Here is a 27,074-nt window from a genome sequence, read left to right on the forward strand (position 1 = left end):
TATCCGCCTTTTAGAGATGATGACTGCCACATGGTGTAATAGAAGTACATTCGGTCGCGTGTCAGATATCACTTGTGTCATTTTAAATTGTCTTCTTTTCCAAACTAAATAGGTTTAAGCACTTGAAAGGAAAAACTACATGCCCAGCGATTTTTCAGTTTCAAACAACTGCAGCTTTCATTAATTGTCTCACCTCAGTGTCTTTACAAATGTTAATGTCAGTGCAAGCTTGAGGGTCCAGGCTGGCATCGCACGTGAAACAATAAGGTCCCCGCTTATCACGTGATATTGCTGAAGGATAAATGAAATGACAATGATTATCTGTTGCGTACTAGTTCTGAAATTTCTTTCTACAACTACTACAGCTGTTCTATATCTGCTGCGACTGCAATGTTGCCACTAACCACAGGACAAATAAACTTTGTATTATGTTCTTTGTACTTAATCTATGTGTTATTGCTTTGGTACAACTACTTGATATAATGCTGCTGCTACTGTCGGCATTGCGATAGCAGTAACATACTGTGTTATAACATTATTTAGTAGCCGCTTTCACTTTCAGTGCTGCTTCTGTTGTTGAAGATACGTTTGCTGATATTGCTGGTACACGAGTAATAATACTGCTGCTACTACGAGTATTTGAACTTTTACCATTACTATTATAACTGTGTTGCCGAAGATATTCTCTCCTTTTTCTTTAACCAATAAAATATTATTGATGATCATAATTCCTCTGCTTATTACAGTTGTTTGTCATTATTCATACTGCAGGTCTCATTCATATCTGCCGTCCGCCCGCTTTGCTCAATAAGGAGAGCGCAGGTCTACAGATCGCGGGGTCGTCAGTTCGATCCCCGGAGGGGCGTATGTTCTCTGTGACTATTTGATAGAAGACATTGTGTCTGAAATCATTCGTCCTCCACCTCTGATGCATGTGGGGAAGTTGGCAGTTACTTGCGGAGAACAGGTTTGTACTGGTTCAGAAACCAGAAACACTGGTTAGGTTAACTGCCCACCGTTGAATAACTATAACTGAAATACAGTTGAAAACGGTGTTAAACCCAATGCAAACAAACATTAATATCTTGTTATTATCCAACGAAATGTCGACATTACATCAAATAACATACGTAGAAGAAAAGATTACCTGTTGTACCACATCCTTGACTGTTACAGAAATCTTGATCGCAACATTCGTGGCATGTGGTTACATCAGTACCTCTCTCAGATAAATTTCTCCTTCCGAAAATATTGCCAAGTGTTCCACATTTCTGGAAGAAATTAACAATATTCTTTAGTTTTTTATGTTAAGTATAAAGGATATTTCTTTGCCAGAAGCAAATTTGGAAAATATCTCATTGAGAAGTGAGATAATTTCTATATTTTCATGAACATCAAACAAATTTTCTTTTAGGTTATTACAGTTGATGAAAAGTAAGTTGAAACATAACTTAAAACATTATTATTCACAGCGTAAGAGGTATGAAATGATTACTTTTACTTACGTTGATATTAAATTTCACGGGTTAATGAATTCACGGAAATTAGTCCTACACGAAGATCGATGGTTCACAGAAAAAATACAGTAGAGCTAGCTTATTACTTTGCATAGAATACAAAGGCATTAAACAAAATATGTTAGGCAATAAAATATATAATTATATATACATATAATCTATATGAACTAGAAGATGCTTTTGTAGAAAAGCGCATGTCCCCCCCCCCCCCCCCCCCCCCCCCCCCCCCCCCCCGAAGCATGGTAGTATATAACTGGTCAATAGGGCTCAGGAGAGAAACCAAAGAGACACTGATGGCTGGCTTAGTGACTGCAATGCAATAGGGACCATCTACCCGGCATATCCGATCTTCTCATTAAATTTCAACGTTCTGGGTCAAGAGGTTCCTAAATTATGGATTGGAAACGGTTTTTCATGTTCTGATCCCTTTGATCTTGGCCTTTGAAGGAGTGACCCTAAAGTCAATAGGGGTCTTCTACTCTGCATGTCCAATCATCCTATGAAGTATCAACATTCTTGGTCAAATGGTTGTAAAGTTGTTAATCGGAAACTGTTTTCTATGTTCAGGCCCCTGTGACCTTGACCTTAAAGCTAGTGACCCAAACATTAAGAGGGATCATTTGCATACTCAATCATCCTATGAAGTTTCAATTTCTGGGTCTAGTGGTTCTCACATTTTAAATAAACAAGGTACTCCGTTTTACATTGAGAGGAGGAAAGCTATAAATATATTTAGTAAATTGGTGCACTTAGCTATCATTTCATTCTGAGGAAAATCTGTAAAAATGAATTTTAATTTTTTAGGTACCAGCTCTACCTTATTGTGACCTATCGAAGTAGAGGGAATTAATGCATATAATATATCTATAGATGCCTAATTTGATATTTTGTAATTTTGATATTAATGTTATAAACAAAATCATGGTCTAACTGTCCATTTATTTAAAAAAAATAAGATATTAGCAAAATAAGAAATAACGGGTAAGCTGTGTCGTAAAATACAGAATTACATGTTTATAGCAATCATAGATGGAACTGACGACTGAAGTTGACTATATCGTATTGGTTTGAACATAGTCATACTTATTATGGACATAAATTGTATTGTGTATGGTAATGTATGTTCTTTTATAGCTAATAGTACATGGAAATCATAGAAAGCTTTATAAAAAACTGATACATTTATATCTTATATTACAATACAAATTCACACGTAACTGATGGAAGCAATTTCTTATTCCAATATGTTGGCCTTAGTTTGCAATTATTCACTTCATATCCACGTAGCATCTACATAAACTATGTGAACCAGTTTAATATTTTATGATTTTTCTAAGATTGTGGCATTAGGTAAATGTTTGAAAATCTGAATACCGTTTTATCAAGACATCCAGAGCTGTACATTACATCGCCAACAGCTGTCACAAACTGTCTGATGGAGCAAGTCTAAATTGAAGATGTAATTTTATTAACTGTGAAAGAAACTTTTTTGAACTTATATATATATATAAACAAGAGCTGATTTTATGCATGCGTATGGATCCGATGTTTATGTAGGCCAGATTCATACCCATTTCTGGTAAAAGTATGTTACTATTATTAACTCTTCGGGTAAATGCGACTAATAAAGTTTTTTATCAAATAGAAAAATATTTGAGAGGTAAATCCATTCGCATTTGAAAACGTTCTCTTGAATAAAATAGTAGTAACTTCAAAGTGTGTTTTGAGTTGCAGACCTACCTGATCTGGTCCGCATGTTTCAATTTTGGTACAGTTACTTGGGTCCGCTACATCTGCACAACGAAAGCACCGCTCCGCTTGTGCTGCAAGTAATAAAATCACTTTTACCATTCTGTCTAAACTAAATATCAGCTCAGAACATTTATATATAATTTATTAAAGACTCACATAGGTACATAACTTCTTCATATGCAACTACATACCTCGCGCCTAAAATTTTACTTTAAAAAAAATATCGAACGATTTTGTTTTACATATCGTAAAGTAAAAGGAAATCAAAATGTGTCTTGAATCTTACTGCATTTTTCAAAGTTAGTATTTCATTTAAATATATTTTTGAAAAATTAAACAAAAGCGTACAAGACTTTGATATTATCGGGTTTTAGATTAGTTCGGTTCGCCTAACGTATTGAATAATCAATTTTCTTGAACACTTTGATGGAATGTATTGAAAATCTAAATAATATTTCTCTAGTTCATCGGCTACTCTAGCATTGCATTTTGTTCAGTGATTTGAGTGCACAAATGTCGGTGCGTGTATTTAACAAAATTTGTACTCGGTAAAAAAAAATTCTGCACACGCCGATGTTTTGGGTGACTATATTTTTGTTATATGCCACACAACAAACATGAATATACCAGAATAAACTTTAATCAAAGCTTAACACAGAACTGGAAACGAAAATAAAATCCAAGTATCTGTTCTTGAGTAATCCATAAAAGAAGTCCCAAAGGGTCCTCTGTCAAAAATGGTTAAATCACTGTTTTACTACCAAACACTAATAATGCGTATATCCTCCACGCTGAATGTGACACTCTGCTTGATACCGCTGATTAAGACGAACAGCAGTACTCCGGTGAATTCCAAATATCGCTGCAACATCCTGGGGTCGCATACCAGCTTCTAAATGTCCCAGGGCACGAGCACGGTCTTCATTAGTTAGTCGTCTTAACGGACGCCTTGGCAGTACATTAGCCATTACTATGACAGTGACCAAACTTTGAATACGGATTGCATGTTTATTTTCTTTTATCAAATTCATTTTACAAACAAAGTAATTAAGTTACTATGTGTTTGACTGATCAACAAAAGAATAAATTACTCATATTCAGGACTTTGTCTGTGTATGGTCAGTGTGTCAGGAAAGAATGCAAGCTAGACTATTCTGAGCACTTCAAATTTACTGCTAATTTTGCCATTTTTGAAGGCTTACCCCCAGTGCATATAAACTGTTATAACTTGATCATTTATGTATCGATTTTCATTCTGTTTCGACCAGTGTCCTTGTAACAGATATCTGTTGACTATGGTAAATGCATGTAAGTTTTTAATTTGCGCTATAATGAAGAATGCAGGACTTTTTTTTACCGAGTATATATCAAGTTAAATAATAGCATACTCTATTTGACCGAATCTTTGGAAAGTGCAACAACCTCACGCCGCCCCCGCCCCCACTCCCTCCACCAGCACCGCCATAAGCTTAACTCTATTACAGAGATATTGAAAGTGGACTCCATGATCCAAAAGAACCAGAAAAGAAAATATAACAACACTGAATTCAAGTACGGGGAGACATTTTACGGCCGCCATACGGCAAGATTGCTGTTGTGCTATATGAAGATCCTTTGGAATCATAGAATGCAAACAAAAAATAATAGCAGACTCGCTTTGACTGAGTCTGTTCATGAGAGGTGATTGAAAGAGCAACACCCCACACACCCTCTAGCACCGGTTTAAGCGGAAATCTATTACATAGATCCAAAAGGACCAGAAAATAAAATAACACAGAATCAATTTGTTTGTTTAATAAAATGAAGTTGTCAGGCGTATACATATACCTGAGCAGCAGTGTTTGTACTACGGCTATGAATATAGACTTAGGCTCCATCGATGGGCTGTCTCATTAAAAATTTAGAACAGTATTCACAGAACAGGCAATTCTTGCATACCAGACGGGGCTGGAATCCGTATTTTGTTTCTATTATTGCTGATATAAAACCTAGAGAATTAATTTAGATAATGCTAACAATGCGGTTACCATTGCTTTCAGATTTTCATCTCTCCGTTGATAATGGTATTACACATATGAAAATATAGACTTCAAATTTTTCCCACAGTGATGAAGGTGTACCCATTGCCACATCTTACAGGGTAAGCACCATTTGAGCCTATAGTTATTTTGAAGACTTTTTCCTTCGTAAAGTTATATACTGTTACCGTAAGCAGCAGGCGACCGTTATCGTAAACTTCGTAAATCGTTTACCGTTATTCGGTATTAGTACTTAACTTCAAAAGTATCTGTGACAAGGTATTTCGCAACCTAATTTTTATGGAGATGTGGTCTTGGCATAACATCCGACCCGGCCCTTATTTATAAAAGATATCCAATGTTTTATTTCTGAATGCTACGCCTGTTTAGTGGTCAGTCCTTTTATGATGGGCCTCTGTATACGCTTTCCTCTTTGGTTGTGCAATGACATGAGAGGTCGAAACTCCATGGCAGCTGTCCAGGAACATACTAATTTGATAACTGTTCCCCTACTTCGCCATGTCCTTAAGGATGTTTCCTTCGGTGCTCTGGCTTCTGCAAAGTCATCGAGTAAATGTATACGTTTACGGTTCTTTGGTTTGATTTATTTGTATATCTTTACTTACTAGTATGCGTATTTGTGTTAGTTTTTACTGTTTCGTGCATACAGATTTTTCTTGGACGGGGAGTACTTTTATTTACACCGTCTTGTAATATTAGATTATGGTTATAGAGTGAAATCTGGTGCCACGACCAGTATACTTGTGTAATCTCGGCATCCGTAGTGTTTTGACACTGACCATTCCAAGGTGGTACCCTGCTATGTTCCATCTTCATGTATATCTGTGCATGTCTGTTACTTCTGTGTAATTATTATTCGTTCATATGCTCAGTCGTTGTGTACAGGTATATATTTACATTTATACACACCCACATATATCCATGCTTGTTGAACTATGTATGGGCGGATGTCTTCTACGAATGGCATTTCCTGTTTTTTAACAAATCACTAAATAAGTCACAAATGCTTTTTTTTCATATTTTATCTTGATAATCAAACTAGATTTGATACTTTCAATTCCTGATACTGTTTATTATGCAGTAAATACTTAACCGAAGACTACAGTATTTGTAATCTTTTAATAATCTAGTGTTAAACTGACGTTATTTGAAAACATAGGTCAACAATGGGAGCTGCTAGGTGAACTTGTCTTATGATCATTATCACCACTTTTGAAGTTCCAATGAATTATCTTTAATGGTTTCAAAGATGACGAAGAGAATATCAATTGTGCCATTTCAGGAAGAGGAGTATTTTTTTTAATTAAAGACTGCTAGGGTAATGAAATTTGATTTGTTAACGGAGAGTTGTTATTTTTCGATCTTTTCAGATCGTTTAACAGGACGTTTATGTTGTGTTACTGTTAACGTTTAATTTTTCAGCTTTTTCAGCATAATTTTCTTTCCGTTTGGATGATTCCAATATTGTGATGTTCATAGCTTTGAGTATTGTCTAATCACCCCTTGAATATGGTGCCTGCTTTCTGGGTTTGTCTTTGGCAGTTTCTGTGATATGCAGGCTCCATATCCTGAGCCCCCTCTATAAATTCAAGTTGAAATTGCACTCTGCCAATTTTCACTCGTTCAAGGCAAGCCCATTATTTTGGAAAAATACGCCGCTTTTCACGGAATTGCACTCTGTGTTTCGAAAGGTTCCAGGTACATCGTTGTAGATATATACCTGCAAATGTCTCTAAAATGTTTTCAGGTTTCCATGTGCAAATGTTCTGTTATCATGATCTCGGACTTGAAGGTGTGGACTGTAGCAACATGGCGGGACTGGTCACAGTGGTTATGCAAACTCCAACATAATGTTACTTCCCCTTTATATTGATACAGTCTTTGCAATATTCCTACGAGGACGATGGTATTGTAGCCACCAAAGTATTAACGGGGAAGATGACATGGGTCAGAGGTGAGTACAAGTTTTGATGTGAAACAATACGAACTATAAAAAATCTGAGGAGTGATTGGGTGTATTGTCAGGGGTTAAATGGTTATAAGGGATACCAATTAAGAAGGATGGTACAATAGCTCTATTTATTCTTCGAACAGTCGACCTACACAATGTCATCTGCTCTTTAAACTAAGGACCATATCCACGCAAAACAGACCTTTAAACAAAAGAATTATTAAGGTCATTAAAAAATATTGTCTATTTTGAATGTCGTTGTACTGAAGAAGCTCTGTTGATCATAGATAAAGAATATCATACTTACCAAAATAGAACAAGCCAATATAACCAAGAACAAATAGCTTAACAACGATCATGTCGACCGATTTACAGTTATGGTAAATTGAGGTCACTTTATGTTTCTATTTTGTTCCCAAATGTACGTGTACAGGCTAGTCATTCAAAAATAGAATGAAACGATTGTGTATATATGTGTTTATCTCGCAAAGACTAGAGATTCGTGTTTAAAAGGTTAAAGATGTCAGTCATTGACAATTCTATATTAGTGAAATCAAAGAACGACCCAGCTAGTACCGTGTGATCAACATACAGCTTTTCAAGCAAATTTGGTCGTTATAGAGCAACGTTCAATGGATCATCCTGTGAAACAAGTGTAGTAGACGCGGATCACTCATGTGTGTCGCCCGCGAAACTGCTGGCTGACGTAAAGGATGCTGGGATCGCCCTCTTACTAGGAGGCCGCCATATTGGAAAAACTATTGGCAGAACGTTACACAAATTACTTCATTCTAGAAGGTATTCAGCGCTCGACAAAGTTGGTAAGTTATTATATACTTTATATTAGTCCATTGTAAGGGTTGTAGCGGGTTCAACACTGGTGGCAGCGGTTTAAAAAGCTCAGAATCGCCGATCTTCGAAGACGCTACCACGTTCCCTATTGCGCAATACAGCGCAGCACCAGTGCATTCAAAAAAACCCTGTAGTACTTCGAACCTGATTTGGATCGCTCGAGCAGTGTTACAACATCATTGTAGGATTGGTTTCATCGTAGATTTGTCTAATTAAACGATTTTAGGCAATTTTTGTTTGGTGAAACGTCTGCGCATGCTCACCGGAAACTAACCTTTTTCCGATAGTTTGCAAAGTGTAAACATCCGTTTCGTGGAAATACAGCACTTTCAATTGTTTAATTTATTTGTGTAAGTTTACGAATGTCCCTAAACATGGACAATCAGCCTAGTAATCTTCCTTGGGGGCCAGTGGCAATAAACTTTGCTTCTGTGGAACAATTAATACAAATACCTGGTATAAAATTCAAGTTGGCTTCTGCAATTGTTGCTGTACGGGAGAGTAGCGGCAACCTAAATAAAGAGGTATTAGAAACAATTGCCCGTAGGTCTTTTTCAGAAGAGGTATTGAGCCAAATAGATTTTACCAAAAATGCTAAACTAGCCCAAATTAAGGCGGAAAGCTCAGACCTTGAGGATTCTGATGAATTTTCAAGGGGGGAAATGCATGTCCATTCCCCGCCGGGGTCTAAAGATACCCCACCCCTTTACGGTGATATACTGACAGTTCTCGCTTCAGCCCGTAAACTGTTGAAGGAGGGAAAAGAGGGCATGATGGAAGATTTGTCTAAACAGGCGGGCCCAGAACAGGTAAAAAATCCTGACTGTGAAACCAAACAGGTCTACTCGGCTAAATCCTCTCAATATTACCAACTACCTACTGGCCCGGATAAGGTAAGTGATTTTCCTTCTGGTGATTTTACTGAAACTGATCAAAGTAGCTCTGATGATGACAGCTCAAGGAAATTGCACCGCTCCAAGCCATCACGCAAGCCGAAAACTGAAGGTTCGGTTAAACAAAAGCCGAAACGTTCAGTTGTTACTCTTCCAAAGAATCTAACCTATGATGGGAAAGGTAACTGGAAGGCTTTTAAAATGCAATTTACCAGGTATGCAAAGGCGTATGACTGGACCGAGCAAGAGTGCCTAAACTGCCTCTGCTGGAGCCTAAAGGGAAAAGCGCTTGATTACTATGCGATAATCAGCGATAGGTCAGAACCTTTGACTTTTGGTGCTTTATTGAAAAAGCTGGGAGACCGACTTGGTGAACGCGAAGTGCCGGCTGCTGCTCAGGTAAGATTTCAGCAAGCCACCCAAAACCAGGGTGAGTCATTGGAAGACTGGGCAGACCGAGTTCTGACTTTGGCTGCCCGAGCGTACAAGGATCTTCCGGATAAGTTCTGCACTGAACAGGCCGTTAATCGTTTTTGCCAGGGTATGGTTGATAAAGATGCAGGGCACCATGTCTGTATGCAAGAACCGCATACCGTGCAACATGCTATCCAGCTGGTCCGTAAGTATCAGCAAGTACACATAGCAATGTACGGTAAGTCTAAGGCTGATCGCCAAAAACGGCGTACCGAATCAGATGATGACCTGTTTACTGTAAACCAAGTTTTTCAAAAACCTTCCAAGCCACCGCAAGAGCCAGAATTTATGAAGGCCCTTAAGGATCTGGAGGAACGTCTCCAGAAATCAATCCTGGAAAACAGGGGGCGAGGGAGAGGTCGACCATCGCGGTCAAGTGGTTGTTTTTACTGTGGTGAACAAGGTCATTTTAGACGAAATTGCCCAAAACGCAATGTACAGTTAAACTCCAAGGGGTCGGGCAGTACGGCCGAACCCCGACCCAATCCTCAGAATTAGGCCTGTCCAATCCGCTTACATGCCAGATCCAAGTGTCAGTTAACAGGGAACAGTTAAAAAACAGTACAGTTGAACTTCGGGAGCTTGGTACCCAGGGGGACTCATTGCAAAAACCATGCAATGATCATTTTATCAATACGGATACATACGTAGATAATTTTTTTGATACAGTAGCACCTCAACATCATGGCCATCTTGAAAACCAAGGTCAAAAACTAAGTCCTATTCATCTTAACAGCAAGGACACACCAAATCATAACATTTTTTCAGCTACAGTCAACACTCAAGAGTATGGTACCTTCAACAACCAGTGCCAAAAACTTGGCCAAACAGGTTCTCCACCGACTCAAAGTAGTTTGGTATCAGACAATAGCATTCTTAAGAATACAGACAATCCCCGACAGCATGGTACCCAAAGTGATCAATTGTAAAAACAAAGCAATAAGGGAAAACCCGACGACATGGCATCCGAAAATCCGGTTTTGACCAGTACAGTTGATACTCGACACCATGGTCCCCAACAAAACCAAGTGCCAAAACAGGACTTTTCAGTTCCTAATGGTGGTCAAGGGGTAGAAGAAGTACTTGTATGTCAAATAAAGTCAGCATCTGAATTTTCCATGCCAATTCAACTCAACGACCGTCAACTTTCGGCAGTTGTAGATACTGCTGCCCAAGTCACTATAATATCTGACTCTGTTTACAATTCCCTGAAAAATCCTCCACCAAAAATTAAGGTGGTGAAACTTCTAACTGCTGGGAGAGAAATGGCTATGTCTGGTTTCATTGCAGGTCCTTTCAAAATCAGGATAGGGACACGTTGGTACAAAGAGACCTTATACGTAGGTCCCATTGAGCAAGATATGCTATTTGGTATCGACATCTTAAGAAGGGGTCAAGCTGTTCTCGATATGGGTAGGGGTGTGCTGCATTTTGATGGCATGAGGATAGCGCTTGATGAGGCATCATATGGGGACAAGCCCCAGGTTGCTAGAGTTACTGTTGCTAAGCGCGTGGTGGTACCTCCTCATTCTGTAGTACGATAACAGTGTAAAATGGAAACACCACTACCTGATTATGTCATTGAACCAGATGAAAACTTGGGATTTCTTGCCCCTAGAGTTGTAAGAAATGGAAAATCAGATCCCATGGTATGTTTAATTAATCCGGGAGACAGGTATCGATTAGTCAAAAAAGGAAAGGATTTAGGCAAGGCATATGCCATATCTGACACTCTGGCTGAGGAGTCTGCGGAGGGGGTACGGGTCTATCAGGTAGGTGAGGTCTCAGAAAATGAGACAGATAAACACCAAGGTGTAGAACAGGATATCAAAACTGGTATCCCAGAGCATTTAAAATCCGTCTGGGAAGAAGCAAGCCAACGCTTAAACAAGGAACAAAGTTCAGAACTTGAGGAAATCCTGATTGAATATCAGGATGTCTTTGCCAAAGACGAATTTGATCTAGGTCATTTTGATGCTATTGAGCACACAATAGATACAGGTGATGCTAAACCTACAAAACAAAGGTTGCGCCGCACACCTGCATGTTTTGCGGGGGAAGAGGAAGCTCACTTGCAAAAAATGCTCAAAGCTGGAGTTATTCAAGAGTCCACATCTGATTGGGCATCGACACCAGTTCTCATCAGAAAGCGCGATGGCTCAGTTCGTTGGTGCCTGGACTTCAGAGCTTTGAATGCATCCTCAACCAAAGATGTCTTCCCATTACCTCTAGTGGATGACTGCCTAGATACGCTGGCTGGTAGTGTTTGGTTCTCTAAACTAGATGCCAATTCTGCGTACTGGCAAGTGCCTATCCGGGAAGAAGACCGGAAGAAAACGGCATTCATCACTAAGTACGGATTGTATGAACATGTGCGTATGGGTTTTGGACTTTGCGGAGCTCCAGCCACATATGCGCGTGTCATGTATCTTGTATTGCGTGGTTTGTCATGGAAGATCGTCTTGGCATTCCTAGATGATATTTTAGTGCTAGGGTCGAGCTTCCAGGATCACCTCCAAAACTTGAGGGAGGTCCTGGAGAGGTTCAAACAGTATGGGTTAAAACTAAAACCCAAGAAATGTTCATTGTTTCAGAAGGAGGTTGAGTTTCTGGGGCGTAGAGTTACAGGTGATTCCTTGCAGATGTCCGACACTGACATCCAAGTAGTGAAAGATTGGCCACCTCCAAAATCAGCCAAGGAGGTAGAGAGATTCATGGGGCTGGCCAATTACCACAGGGGATTTGTGAAAAACTTTTCACAAATTGCCGAACCTCTTTATGCTGTCACTCGGAAAAAACAATTCGAGTGGACTGAGAAACAGGCGGAAGCATTTGAGTTTCTAAAACAAGCTCTCATTTCACCACCTGTATTAGCGTTGCCGAATCTCAAAGATGAATTCATTCTAGACACTGATGCCTCTAATTATGCAATCGGAGCTGAACTCATTCAAGTGCAGCAAGGCATGGAAAAAGTCATCGCCTATGGCAGCTTTGCTCTAACAAAGGAGCAACGTCGGTATTGTACAACCAGGAAAGAACTTCTGGCGGTGGTGCGTTTTACAAGACAGTTCAGGCACTATTTACTAGGCAAACCATTTACGGTTAGGACTGACCATTCAAGCTTAAGATGGCTTATGAACTTCCGGGAACCGCAAGGTCAGTTGGCGAGATGGTTGGAACAGCTATCTCAATATAATATGGTGTTGAAACACCGGGCAGGTCGTGAACACGGTAACGCGGATGCATTGTCCAGAATGCCGGCTGTAGAGGGGACATGCGAAGGTCACAGTGCCGGGGTGCGACCTGGTAATTTACCATGCGGTGGGTGCCAATATTGTGTTAGGGCTCATGAAACAAATTGGGCAGTCTTCCAAGAAGAAGTAGATGATGCAGTGCCATTGGTGACAAGATCAGCTTTGACGGTTTCCGCTGTTGTTGGCCACTCCAGCGATGGTCAAACTGTGAGGACCCATGGGGGCACAGGTGAAAACATCTACGGGATTGATTGGGGAAATTCAAACAGCCTGAACAGCGACAGTGGCAAGCCAGTCTTGAACCAAAAAGGGTTTCATCTAGATAACTCAGAATCAGAGATTCTTGGCTGTTGCACAACTCAGCAGCATTTAGAATCTGGTGCAGTATGTCAAGACGACATAGAAGTTTTGCAGTCTGTAATCGACAACATTCCATGGCAAACTGAAGAACCTGCAGGTTGCTATGGAGTGGTAGGTGTTAACATGGTTACTACCCGGGGTAAGGCAAGGGATAATGCAGCAGTAGACCAGGGTGGATCGGATGTGCCGAAAACAGACTCCGACGCTCCGCTAAAGCCAGTGGATGGTGATACCGCTGACAATAGGTCGAAAACAGGGCCTTTGCCAGTCAGATCTAAACAACCTCTTGTGACTCAGACAGACGACGACAGTGGTGAGTCGGATAAAGATAATGACACAGACTTACCAGGTGTAAGCAATCGAACCTTATATAGCTGGGGCTTTTCTTTAGATGAGCTAAAACAGGCTCAATGGTCTGACGAAGACCTTCGGGTTATAATTGAATGGTTAGACGATATTCGGGAGCCAGATCCATCTGAATTGTTCCGAGCTAGTCCCGCGCTTAAATCTTATTGGCTGAATAGGGAAGAATTCTGTTTATCCAGGGGGTTTTGTACCTAAATGACCCAGATACAGATGACAAAAGACTTGTCTTGCCAAAAGAGCTACGAGAGATTGCAATAGGGTTAAATCATGACCTCCCCTCTTCAGGTCATCAAGGGGTAGGGAGAACTAAAGAAAGACTTAGAGAAAAGTACACATGGTATGGGCTCAAGGATGATGTGACCAGGTATATATCAGGGTGTGCTGTTTGTAATCAAAACAAGAAGACAAGCAGGCATGGCCGTAGCCCTTTGTCCGAACACCAGGCAGGGGTGCCCATGGAACGGGTGCACCTTGATTTCTTGGGGCCTCTCCCAAAAACTTCTCAAGGTAATGAGTATGTCTTGATGATGGTGGACCAGTTCACCAAATGGGTCGAGTGTATACCCTTACCAACTCAGTCAGCAGAGGATACAGCTAGAGGTGCGGTTAATCATTTTTTTGTGAGATTTGGTGTACCTTTTGAAATTTTTTCAGACCAGGGCAGAAACTTTGAATCTAAACTATTCACTGAAGTATGCTCTGTTCTAGAAATTCACAAAGCACGAACCACACCATACCGACCCTCTAGTAATGGACAAGTGGAGAGGTATAACAGAACCTTAATGGACGCTGTGCGTTGTTTCATAGGCAAATCCCAAAACAAATGGGACCAGTACTTGCCACAATTGGCCGGCGCTCTTCGTGCTTCGGTCAATCGTATGACAGGGTTTACACCAAATAAGATGATGTTGGGTAGGGAAGTAAATACTCCAGCTAGTTTGATGTTCCCACAGGGTCAAAATAAACAGGTAAGTCCAGATGAACATGTTACATCGCTGGTAACAAGTCTACAGCAGGCTCATGAAGTTGCTAGGAAAACACTAAAAACTAGCACAAAGAGAATGAAACGTGACCATGATTTGAGATTATTTGAAAGATCTTACCAGGTAGGTGATGCAGTCTATGTCCTTGACACAGCGGCCGTAAAGGGTAAGTGTAAGAAGCTATGTCCGCCTTGGAAAGGGCCCGGGGTAATCGTCACAAGATTGTCGTCTTATCTTTTCAGGGTGAAGCTTAGGAATGTAGTGTTTGTCGCTAATCATGATCGATTAAAACCATGTCGAGACAGACAGTTGCCAAGCTGGATCAAACACTGGAAGGCTAACCCCGAGGGCACTAAAACTGCCAGAGGGGACGACCGAGTCTATTGCTTTTGCAGAAAACAATGGCAGGGGAGATTCATGATACAATGTGATCATTGCGAGGAATGGTTCCATGGATCATGTGTGGATATTACTCCGACAGATGCCTTGAACATTGGCATGTACCAGTGCGCGGATTGTAAGGGTAGAACATAATCAGGGACGTGGTAAGTTATTTAAATTCTCTTCTTTCTATTTGCAGATAAGATGGCAAATCATGAGCAAAATCTCAAGGAGATACAAGACCTTTCCAAGGTTGGTAGGCTGTCTCCAACAGAACCACTGGTGACCACACTAACTATGTGCCCACCAGAATTCCGTCAGCAGGCCGAGGCTACATTGCTGAGCCAGGTCGAACTGGCAAAGTCCAGAAATTCCAAGAAAGCTTGGCTTAAAAAACTGTCAAGGGACCTCTTGGAGCTCAACTTCCATAACAGGTCATGGCTGGAAGCTAATGTGGCACCACTCCCTCCGCCGAAGCAACGCACTTGGAGTGAGGTAGTCCAGGGCCCCAGCAAGGATATAAGAATTCAATCAAATCCTGAAATCGAAAGGATTGAGCAGCTGGTATCAGGGAAAGCAGCATCGTCTCTGTTGGAGGGGGAGGAAGAGATGGAGTTGGATTTGACCGAGGAAGATGAGTCTCGTCTGTTGGAAGATGATGTCCAGTTGGTGAACGCGCCAGACAGACCTAGGACTCCGGAACGTACGCCAGCTGGCACTAAACCTGTCAGCCCAGTTAAGCCATGGGTGAAGGATATTCCAAAGGGCAAAGCTTCTTCTGAACAGCCTAAAACCAAGGAAAAGTCTAGGGAATCCCCAAAACGTCAGGATTACCGAGATAGTGCCTGTGAGGCCCACAAAGAAGGGCATGAAGAGAGCCGGAGAGAATCCCGGAAGGACAAGCATGTCGACCGAGGTCAGGAGAGTAGGGGAAACCCAAAGCAGCCCCATAAGCAAGGGCATTCATCAGGCAATAGGGGCAACTCGGGCCCAATCAGACCGAGACCCCCCGATAACCGAGGTCATGGTATGTCAGACAGGCAGCGTCAACGAGATGACAGCCACAGGCATAGGGAGGAGCAGCCGAGAAAACGGAGCCCCTCGCAGCAGGCAGGCCAGGAGTCTGGCAAGCGTCCTAAATCGGCGCTGCCTAGATGCCCAATTCAAGGATGTAGTGACAGAATGGAGGAAAAACCTGCCTTCAAAAAACATCTGCCATTGCTATTTCATCCTGCGCTGAATGGCACGGAAGTTGCTGAGAGGAGGAGGACGGCTCTTGTCCATCTCCAGCGAATGCTGGTGGGAGCTCACAAGACGCTGAATAGTTTGGTGACGCTGGCTGAAAGTATTGGGGAGTTTTCTGAAACTAAAACTCCTGTAACTGACCTACAGCAGGGCATGCGTGAGCTGGGAGAGGTGCTGAACAAGCGTGAGGAGGATTTGACGCTCCGTAATCATGGAAGCAGTGTTCTTTCCTTAATCGAGTGGAGCAGGCTCATTTCTTTGGTTTCGTTGCTAAGGCCGGAACAGCGGGACACCTTCAGGGAGCTATTCGAACCGTCTGAAGAGGAACAACTTCTACTGCCTAAACTCGCAGTTGGATTTGACAGCCATCGTCATTTAGACCGGACAATGGAGAAACTAGGGAAAAGAGAGAAGAATCTCTCCAGTATTCTGGATGGCTCGTCAACTTTACCAGAATATGAGATTGAGGTACCAAGGGTCATTGGCGTGTTTTGTGACCCAGAAACTTACCCTTCTAAAACAGACATAAAGAACTGGGTCAGCCAAGGAGTTTGTCCTGCTATTGGATGGCATCCCCGGAAAAACTCAGGGACTGAAGAGGACTGGAGACGGTTCAGGGATCGCCTGAATATGCCCGAAGTGGTTGCTCTAGGGGAAGTTGGCTTGGAGCGCAATGAGCCACCAAATCAGTGGTATACCCAGATGTTGAATCTGGAGAAGGCGTTAGATTGCTTAGGACCAAACCATGTCCTAGTGTTACATTGCAGGAGTGTGGGGACGGAATCCGACGAAGCATGGCTGACTGTCCTCATGATTCTGAAGGCGCATCGGTCAGTGGGACGGGAACACCTTATCCACTGCCATTGCTTTACGGGCAGTCGCTCACTAGCAGAGAGATGGATTGCGGAGTACCCAAGCACGTACTTCGGTTTCACTTCGGTGGTGTCCAAATATAAGGAGCCTGGGGACCATGACAGGTTGGATTGGATAAGGCATGTTGATCCGGACGAATTCTCCTAGAGACTGATGCTCCATACTTTCCGGTTCCTGGTGCAGCCCTTCGAAGGTCGACACCAGCTGCCTTGGGTACACCGCAGCTGAGGTAGCCAAGATCCGCAGTGAGCCATGGAGAGATCTTCTTCAAAGAGCCGCCACCAACACGGAACGGCTCTATGTCAGAAAGATGCCTCCAGAGTTGGCCTAAGCAGGGCCTAATATCGACTAGGCTTCACCTAAACTGTGAAGGCTGGTTCCTGGTCAAGGAAGGTGCGGCTTTGCCGGGAGACTCCAGGTTGCCCAGGGTAGAAAAAATATGCGGACAACCTAGTGCTAGTACTGGTTTGAACCCAGGACATCCAACCTACAACGTTTGGTTGGAACATCAAACATGGCAGGCTCAGACATTTCCGAGAGGCTGATACAGTTGACATAGATGCACTCCCTTATAGGGTTGGGAGGAGTGTAGTAGACGCGGATCACTCATGTGTGTCGCCCGCGAAACTGCTGGCTGACGTAAAGGATGCTGGGATCGCCCTCTTACTAGGAGGCCGCCATATTGGAAAAACTATTGGCAGAACGTTACACAAATTACTTCATTCTAGAAGGTATTCAGCGCTTGACAAAGTTGGTAAGTTATTATATACTTTATATTAGTCCATTGTAAGGGTTGTAGCGGGTTCAACACAAGGACAATTTCATGCAGAATACCAACAGCGGTTTAAAGAACATTTTAAGGCCCCATTTACAGAACAATATGCGATATGTAGGGAACGTATGCTCAGATCAGATACTTGTGTAAATTACGCTAAGATTTGTTATTGAACTGCAATGTAAAATGAAATATTCTTACTGTATCCTGGGACGATGTTTTCTTTCAAAACACGTACACTTTAGACTTTCAGTCGCGTCATACTTCCACACATTGGAGTATGTAGAACAGTTTTATACCTTAAGAAAATGTCGTTCATTTGCAACAAAACTGATAAAGGTTGTAGTAGAAACGACGTCTCGTATATATACCACCACTGAACAACGTTAACTTCACGAAGCTCTCTTTAAGGTAGGAACCAAAACCATTGAACGAATTAGCGGCAACCCGTGAATGAATTTATCAAAACGTCAACGTTGCTATCTTTCTAAAGACAAGTTCTAATCATACTGAAAGGTTTAGTACGAAAGACCCGTGGTGACATTTCAACTTCATTATATCACGCTTTCTGCTTCATGATTTCACGATTTCTACTACATAATTCACAATTTCTGCTTCCTGATTTCACGATTTCCACTTCACGAATTCACGATTTCACGGATTCACGATTTCCACTTCACGAATTCACGATTTCCACTTCAAGAATTCACGATTTCATAATAGTACAATTTCAACTTTTCGCGCCTTTATTGGTCACATGATGTATGACGTAGAAAATCGCGGGTGATATTCGTTACATGTAAGATGGCGTGTTATATATTTGCACAACCAGGTTTAGGTACTGAAAGTGGAAACCGGCCGAAAATGCCTCAACTGATGAGGAAATAGACTTACAAACAAAACTTTTAGAATGCATTATTGCTTTAAATGTGAAATTGTTCCAGTCCCTTTTTTTCGGTTTTAGTAAGCTCCCAATCTTTGTTCTATTAAATGAAAAGCGATGCATCTTATTCACATGTAAGCTATTGCCACCTGCTGTGTAAATGGTATGCAAACTGAGTTGATCAAGGGAATGGCCTTACCACAAAAAAGCGGCTTAGATGTTTTACTACGTTACAGGCGTGGAAAGGATATGCATACAAAATAAAAATTCAATCCATGCAAGCATTCTCTTTTACATGAACGGAAACCAATGTGTCTGTGGACGGAAAGACGGATTCCAAAATAACGGAAAGACAGACAAACAACTGCAAGGCTTAATGCCCCGTCGCCATAAATGGCGGGGGCATAATAAACATACTTATATATTTTGGAATTGTCTAATAAAAGTATAGCTACTTGGGCATCTTATTGTATTCATACATGTTTTAGTGTTGAAAGTATCCAAGACTGTGTTGGTACAGGCACCAATATCTCTCCCCAACCTCCACACAGACGTATGCAGGAGTATAGACTCATCCTCGGTAACCCAGGCCATTCATTACGTATACACTTCATCGAATGGAGAGTAACTGAATGGATTGGCCAATTGGAAATAGTGAAATCAAGAAATCATGAAATCGTGAAGTTTAATGGTGAAATCGTGAATTCGTGAAGCGGAAATCGTGAAGTTAAATAATGAAATCGTGGAGTCCTAAATTCGTGGTGGAAATCGTGAAATCAGGAAGCAAAAATCGTGAATTTGTGTATTCATGAAGTGGAAATCATAAAGCAGAAAGCTTGAAATAATGAAGTTGAAATGTCACCACGTGTCTTTCGAGTTTAGCATGTTAAATGATTCCAAATAATGTCTCAAAATCAGCTTGAAATGTGCAAACCTCTTTAGTTACAGGAAATATATCAAAGCTAGCACATGGACCTTTGCTTTTTAATTGCTGAATTTGAAGTTTTGAAAAATCAGGGTTTAATAAACTTCTACATTGTAGTGGCATGCTATTCCAGTCAAAGATGTTCGAAAGAAAAGCTTTTGCCGATTTGACCTTTGACTACGAACTTATCAATTTTACATGTCTATACAGGAGTTAAATTACGATACATAGGTAAATCAAAATCTAATCGGGTGTTTTCTTCGTTTTTGGTTTGGTTTAGAATACTCACAGTTTAGGTCATAGAGCGACTTTCCCAGTTGTTAGTGACGGATGAAAAGCCCGGCCCCCGCTCCGGGCATTGTTTCGAGCCATAAATAGCTTCCTCTCGTATAAAATTGTACATCCTAAGCCCTGGATTTGTGGACACAATATCTTACCTATCTGACTTCAACTTTACACTTATTCACAATGGTATGTATATTTATCCGCATATAGACATGAATATCATAATCTACTTGTTACATACTCTATCCTCAGAAGAAACGCCCGCCCGCCCGCATATCTCAATTGGGAGAGCGCAGATCTAGGGATCGCGGGGTCGTGAGTTCGATCCCCGGGCGGGGTGTATGTTCTACGCGACGATTTTATAGAAAGCATGGTGTCTGAAATAATTCGTCCTCCACCTCCGATCCATGTGGGTAAGTTGGTAGTTACTTACGGAACACAGTTCTGTACTGGTACAGAATCCAGGAGCACTGGTTAGGTTAACTGCCCGCCGTTACATAACTGAAATACTGTTGAAAAATGGTGTTATACCCAAAACAAACAAACAAAAGTATTGACCTATAAAGGGACTATAAATTCTTGGTCATTTCAAAACCTTAAATATCTCATCATGTTCAAGAACTACTGCACGTTCTGTTTTTGATTTTGATGTCCGAGTACTAAATTTGCACAATAGTTTTAGCCAATTTGTTTCCAGGTGTTTATCCTTGAAGCCTACCATTGCAAAAGCGGGGAATAACTTCGATAATTATACATGGTTTATACTCATTTTAGGGCTGTTTCTGAAGAATATCGAAACTCTAGACAAAACCAAGATCAAGTGACCGGACCCCTTCATTACCACATTGAAAATATGTAGTGAACTATGAGCCCCCTTCTAAAGATACATATGTCTACAGTAGACATATGTATCTTTTGAAAGGGGATCATATTTCACTTCATATTTTCATTTTGGACTCGTATAGGATGAAAACAAGGGTTTTTATCAATCTGGTCATATTTTTGTCCCAGGTCCGATACTCGTGCCTGTGGGTACAGGTAGAAATAGGCAGTGGCTAGAGAACCGAAACGGTTCCCTAGACAGCGAACTTATTCGTCCGGAACCGGTTCCTTAGCCAAAGTACTGTGCATAGGCTAGGAAACCGGAATTTTATTTCTATGCATAATGCTGCGCCGGAATTCATTCACTTTGTTTCTTTTGGTAAGTATTATGCATATTATTATCTTAATTAATTTTACCATTTCTTTGCATCATTTACCTGCGCACGGTACTTTGGCTAGAGAACTAAGTTGTATACAAATGTATAAAGTTTCAAAGCTATAGTAAAGTATTCAAAACAGAACTTTAAATAAAAAGAACAACCAAGAAGTATTGATTTTCTAGGTTTCAAAGGCCCTTAATCCTGACAAAATGCATGAGAGAGTAACGTTTTTTTTTTTTTTATCTATTTCTATTTACTAATCTAATGATAGTAAACAAGTGTACAATGATTCAAAACTATAACTCTTAAGAATTCAAGAAAAGTGAACCTAAATAACACGAAATACAATTTTTCTAACTACATAAAGGGCCATAATGCAGATAAAATGCATATTAGACTTATGGCTCTTGGCCTTCATGATAATAACAAGTGTACAAAGTTTCCTGAAAAAATGCTTATCAGAGTTATGGTTCTTGTCCTACGTAGCCACCTAATTATGGATAGTGAACAAGTGTGCAAAGTTTCAAAGCTATCGTTGTTCTAGTTTTCCTCAAGATTGGGCCAAAATTGTAGCATCAACAATAAAATTATGGATGACAGACGACAGATGTCAGATTGTAACATATAAACTCAATCTTGAATCTTTGATTCGTGTGAACTTGCAAATCAACATTATATCAACTCACAAATTGGTTTCTAGAATGTTTATAATGTTTCTTTCTACGAAATAGCCAGTAACCTAGATTTTATGCATAGATAACTCTAGTTTTGCATCTGCCATTGATTCATAAATCCTGGTAATTATTGTAAATCAGGTAGAAATCAGATGTGTGTTTATTGAATACAGATGACCACATTTACTGCCACTGTAACGTCATATGTTATCTGTTGACAATGCTAACTTTCATACTTCATACTTCGTGGGGCGGGGCGCAAGGATACTTCAAAACATTAAGAAAAATAAAATAAAAGAATCTAAGAGTAGTTTTAGGAGCATGGGGGAGGAGGCGTACCACCCAAACAAAAACCCCTGGTGAACAACTTCACATGCGGAATAATATTTCTAAAGGCTTTCAGGACTCAAAGTCAGATACTTGCCGAGTAACGTTCTCGTGTTTCATGATCATACTAGGCCAAATATTTTTGAGATATGTGGGACATAAACTTGAAGTTCCCTTATGTTTAGTAAATTAAGGGCCATATAACTCTGGCCTGGTTAACAAAACACCAGGAGCACCAAAGGGGAAACAAAATGACTTCTAAGAGTGATATACGATCACCTGCTTTTGTTTTGTTTTTGTTTTTTTTACCAAAGATGCTTAAAGGTGGTCAATTATATTTGAGCAACATTTTATGACATTTTTAAGTTTTCATGTATTGTGATAGAGATTTATTTAAGGAACAAAAAGACCCATTTACACAGCGTTAGATTCCTGTCAGAAATATGTATTTTACTACTTTATTTGAAATTTTGCAATTACCTCCCTTAATATAAAAGTATTTAAAAAGTGGATTATTCCTTTTGGTTTCAATATAAATTCAAGTTTTGCATTTGCATTTGACATATAATGGGATATTTGAAATACCTGAAGCAAAAGCCAAGTTTTAAAACAGTGTGTAGCTTAGGAAAAATACCATTTTTCAGTCTATCTTGGTTGCGCAACCGAGATAGGCAAAGGGAGGTAATAATAAAACTATAAACGTGCTTTTCTAATGAATTTTGGCAAAATACTAGTAGACTGTATATACTAGTCAATGCAAATCTTTTAAATATTTAATACAATAGTGCTCATATTCATATTATTCCTGAGGCAAAATATGTTTACAAAACAATGTACATGTATTAAATTTATACTTATGCTAAAATAACGCTATCTTGGCAGGAAAATCAAGTTTTAGTAATACTTCCAGTGGAAATCTAACACGTATGAAAATCTGTTGGCACAAATAAGTGTAAATGATTAGCTATTCAAGTTTTTAACAAAATCTGATTAACCACCTTTAAGTTATATGAAGACAAATATTTGGGCCAAGATTCATAAAATGTTGGATGAAAATGTAGCGTCTTGAGTGTTGACATTTATTTTTCTATGACTTGATATAAAGTGGCCTAGATTTTACCACAGATGCCCCTCCCCCCCCCCCCTCCCCCCACCCCTACCCAAACACACACTTTCAAATCTGGTGAAGACTACACAAAGACAAACAGTCTGACCATTTTTCCAGTATACTGGGCAAAAATAATATGGTCGTTTTGTTTTTGCTACGATCTGAGCTAGTGGCCTAGTTTTGGCGACCTGAGCTAGTGGCCTGGCTTTGGCGACCTGAGCCAGTGGCCTAGTTTTGGCGACCTGAGCTAGTGGCCTAGTTTTGGACTAGACTAAGGATGACCCAGTTGCTCATTTGACCTATATGTAAGGTAAACAATTAGAAAAGGTATCTTGTAGAAATGGTAACTGATATAGCCTCTAAAGTGTTAACATTTTTTTCTAAGATTGGATCTTGTGTGCTTTGACCAAATTTCGAACTTATCGTAGTTCATAAAGACAAACATTGCATTTTCTATGATTTTACCTTGAAGTTTTTACAACAGATGACCAAGTAAAACCACTGGAACAAACTTGAGAGAGGTCCATGCCAGGGTGCTACAGACCAAGTTTAGAGTAATTTCGACTAGTAGTTTCAGAGAAGATAGTGGTTTGTAAAACACATATGCCACAACCCTCCCCTCCCCCGCACGATGGCCTATCAGAGGCAAATAAGTATGTGATTTTGTACGATGTAACCTTGACCTTTGACCTAACCACCTTTGAAACAACAGGGTCATCTACTGACGGCATGTAACCATCATAATTATGAACATTGACAGTAGAAGTGCGAAAGCAATTTTTTTTTCAGCTTACTGACCACAGGCAGTCATGCTATGGAGTTTGACAAGTGTATGCCAAGTTCTTCATTAGTAAATTAGCAAAAACTTTTTTCAGTCTCGAGGTCACTGTTACCTTGACCAGCTACTGACCACAGACAATTATCTTATGAAACTTGACAAACGTGCGACCAAGCACTCTCTAGTCAGACAGCTTGACCAGCTATGAGCAAAACAATATGACCCCTCTTTTTTCGAATGGAGCATAAAATGTTATAGACAACTGACGCAGAATGATGAACCTGAATCATCCACCTATACAAAAGCCTGATGTAACGGAAGTTGAATACAAACACTATATAAATACAATCTGGTGTTCCTCAAGTAATCTGACTGAAACTTGCTAGGTGGCATTTCCTTACTGCAGTTAACATTTCTACTATATTTTATTTAAAGGCACTAAGCTTTGCTAAAACTGATCTTTCGTTAAAATTGAAGTTTGGTCATATTATGAATAAGTCTGGACTGGAACCACGGACCGCTGCGGCAAACGCCACAGAGGAATGCGTTTTAGCTATCGTTAAATATAATGGAAGGCGAAAACCTTTGACCATGAGTTGTGACCTTGACCTTTATTGAACATGGCTGACTCATTAACTCTGCACACTGTCTTGATGAGGTGATCATTTCATCCAAGTTTCATGAAAATCCTCCAAGGGGTTTAGGAGACACAGAGCGGACACAAAAATGGAAGGCTCAAACCTTTGACCTTGAGTTGTGACCTTGACCTTGAGCCGACATGGCTGACTCATGAGTCCTGCACAGTCTTGATGAGGTGATCATTCGACCCAGGTCTCATAAAAATTCTTCAAGAGGTTAAAGTTATATGGAGACACAATTGTTACCGACGGATGGACGGACAGAGACCATTCCTATAACCCCCACCACATGCGATTAAAAATTAGTAGCAAGAGGGTCATGATGACCCTGGATCGCTCACCTGAGTAATATGAGCAACATGTTTCAAATGTTAAACTGATGCTAAAATATTAAGAAAGTCAGTAGGTCACATTCATGGTCAATGAAAATCAGTTTTACGTTCGGTGTGCAAAACTGTGTATGTAATCAAAATTTCAAGGCTGTATCTTAAAAAACAAGAAAGTAGGTCAGCAGGTCAAGGTCACAGTCAAGTGACATCATATTACTTGGGGTCATCAGGTAATTATAATTATAGTCTTGGAAATAGGATCAGATAATTTTTTAGGTATTTTTTCCTAAATAACTCATATAATAAGTAAGTGACCCCAGGGAGGGGCCTCGTTTAACCCCAGGGACATAATTTGAAAAATTTTGGTAGAGGACTACTAGGCCATGCATCATACCAAATATCAAGAGCCTAGGTCTTGTGGTTTCAGACAAGAAGATTTTTTCAGTTTTTTCCTATATAAATCTATGTAAAACTTGGGACCCCCAGGGTAGGGCCTCTTTTCACCCCAGGGGTACAATTTGAACAATTTTGGTAGAGGACCATAAGACAATGCTACAAACCAAATATCAAAGGCCTATGTCTTGTGGTTTCAGATAAGACGATTTTTAAACTTTTTTCCTATATAAGTCTATGTAAAAGTTTGGACCCCCGGGGCGGGGCCATATTTGATCCTTGGGGCATAATTTGAACAATCTCGGTGGAGGACCACTAGATGATGCTACATACCAAATATCAAAGCCCTAGGCCCTGTGGTTTTGGACAAGAAAATTTTCAAAGTTTTCCCTATACAAGTCTATATAAACCATGTGGCCCCCGGGGCGGGGCCATATTTGACCCAAGGGGTGCAGTGGTTCGCGAGAAAAGCGCCTTCATGCAAAAAGTTAACATTGGCCCCTGTGACCTTGACCTTTGACCCCAAAGTCATTAGGGGTCGTGTACTAAATAAGTGCTATCAGCACATGAAGTTTGAAGGTCCTAGGTGCAGTGGTTCGTGAGTAAAGTGCCTTCATGCAAAATGTTAATGTTGTGACGAACTAACGAACAGACGGACAGTTGAAAACTAATATGCCTCCCTTTGGGGGCATAAAAAAATCTATATAAGTCCACACAAACCTCCTTATCAGGTAGAGATAAGTCAAAATACACCTAAAAATTGGATGTAACATGCATGTTGTACCACAGAAAAATGGTCTCAATTTTCCCCATGGCCAGTAATAAACAAGAGCTGTCACTAATAGTGACAAATGCCCCAGCAGTGCCTTGACCTTTGACCTGGTGACCTTGACCTGGTGACCCCAAAGTCAGTAGGGGTCATGTACTCACTAAGTAGTAAGTACTATCAGCATGTGAAGTTTGAAGGTCCTGGGTGCAGTGGTTTGCGAGTGAAGTGCCTTCATGCAAGAAGTTAACGTTGTGGCAAACAAACTAACGGACGGACAGTTGAAAACTAATATGCCTCCCTTCGGGGGCATAAAAAGTTACAATATAAACTATTTATAGTAACAACAAAGGGAAGTAATTCTAAAAACAAGGTTGCCTCATGGTGTTGAACATATATGCCAAGTTACATCAAAATCCCCTTTTGCATGAAGAAATGCTCCAGACAATGTCATTCTTGTATCTGACCTTTGGCCTCTGTGACCTTGACCTTTGACCTGGATCTTGCGCATGACACTCCATCTCATATAGGTGAACATTCATGCCAAGTTACATCAAAATCCCACCATGCATGAAGAAGAAATGCTCCAGACAAGCTTCAATTTGACCTCCAACTGTGACCTTGACCTTTGAGACAGGAACATGGGGTTTGCGCATGACACTACTTCTCATTGAGGTAAACATTCATGCCAAATATAAACAAATCTGAACCATGCATGTCAAAGTTACGGTCCGGACAAACTTCAATTTTGACCTTTGACCTCCGTGACCTTGACCTTTGAGATAGGAACATGGGGTTTGCGCATGACACTCCGTCTCACTGAGGTTTACATTCATGCCAAATATAAACAAGATTGCTCAATGCATGTCAAAGTTATGGTCCGGACAAACAAATCCGGACGCACGCACTCACATACACCAACAGCCATTTGGACAACTATGTCTTCGCTTCCGCAAGCGGGCTCAACAAAAATCATTTTTGTTGTTCAGATGCATGTTATATCTTTGGACTGCATCCTCCTGATAAAACACATTCACATCTGAACTCCAAA

At 40.5% G+C, this 27,074-nt stretch overlaps 2 protein-coding genes across 3 annotated transcripts in view; one reads left to right on the forward strand and one right to left on the reverse strand.

Moving 5' to 3' along the window:
* Positions 1–7,818, reverse strand: part of LOC123564434 (macrophage mannose receptor 1-like) — a 69,909-nt gene extending 62,091 nt beyond the window's left edge. For both annotated transcript variants that reach the window (XR_008369916.1, XR_008369915.1), the window contains exons 1-5: positions 7,567–7,818; positions 3,258–3,340; positions 2,892–2,963; positions 1,148–1,271; positions 194–291 (exon numbers count right to left, since the gene is read on the reverse strand). The gene's annotated coding sequence lies outside the window, so the exon portion shown is untranslated. The remainder of the gene's footprint in view (positions 1–193; positions 292–1,147; positions 1,272–2,891; positions 2,964–3,257; positions 3,341–7,566) is intronic.
* Positions 7,819–7,924: 106 nt separating this feature from the next.
* LOC128549670 (uncharacterized) lies at positions 7,925–17,087 on the forward strand. Its single transcript, XM_053526900.1, has 2 exons — positions 7,925–8,080; positions 15,022–17,087. The coding sequence occupies exon 2, from the start codon at positions 15,027–15,029 to the stop codon at positions 17,085–17,087; it is 2,061 nt and encodes a 686-aa protein (XP_053382875.1). The 5' UTR covers positions 7,925–8,080; positions 15,022–15,026.
* Positions 17,088–27,074: the final 9,987 nt, after the last annotated feature.

This window comes from Mercenaria mercenaria, chromosome 2 (genome assembly GCF_021730395.1).
Source record: "Mercenaria mercenaria strain notata chromosome 2, MADL_Memer_1, whole genome shotgun sequence".
Lineage (NCBI taxonomy): Eukaryota > Metazoa > Mollusca > Bivalvia > Venerida > Veneridae > Mercenaria > Mercenaria mercenaria.

What these genes read in the sequence shown, in the direction of transcription:
- LOC128549670 (XM_053526900.1), top strand. Translation starts at nt 15,027, where the DNA reads ATGGCAAATCATGAGCAAAATCTCAAGGAGATACAAGACCTTTCCAAG.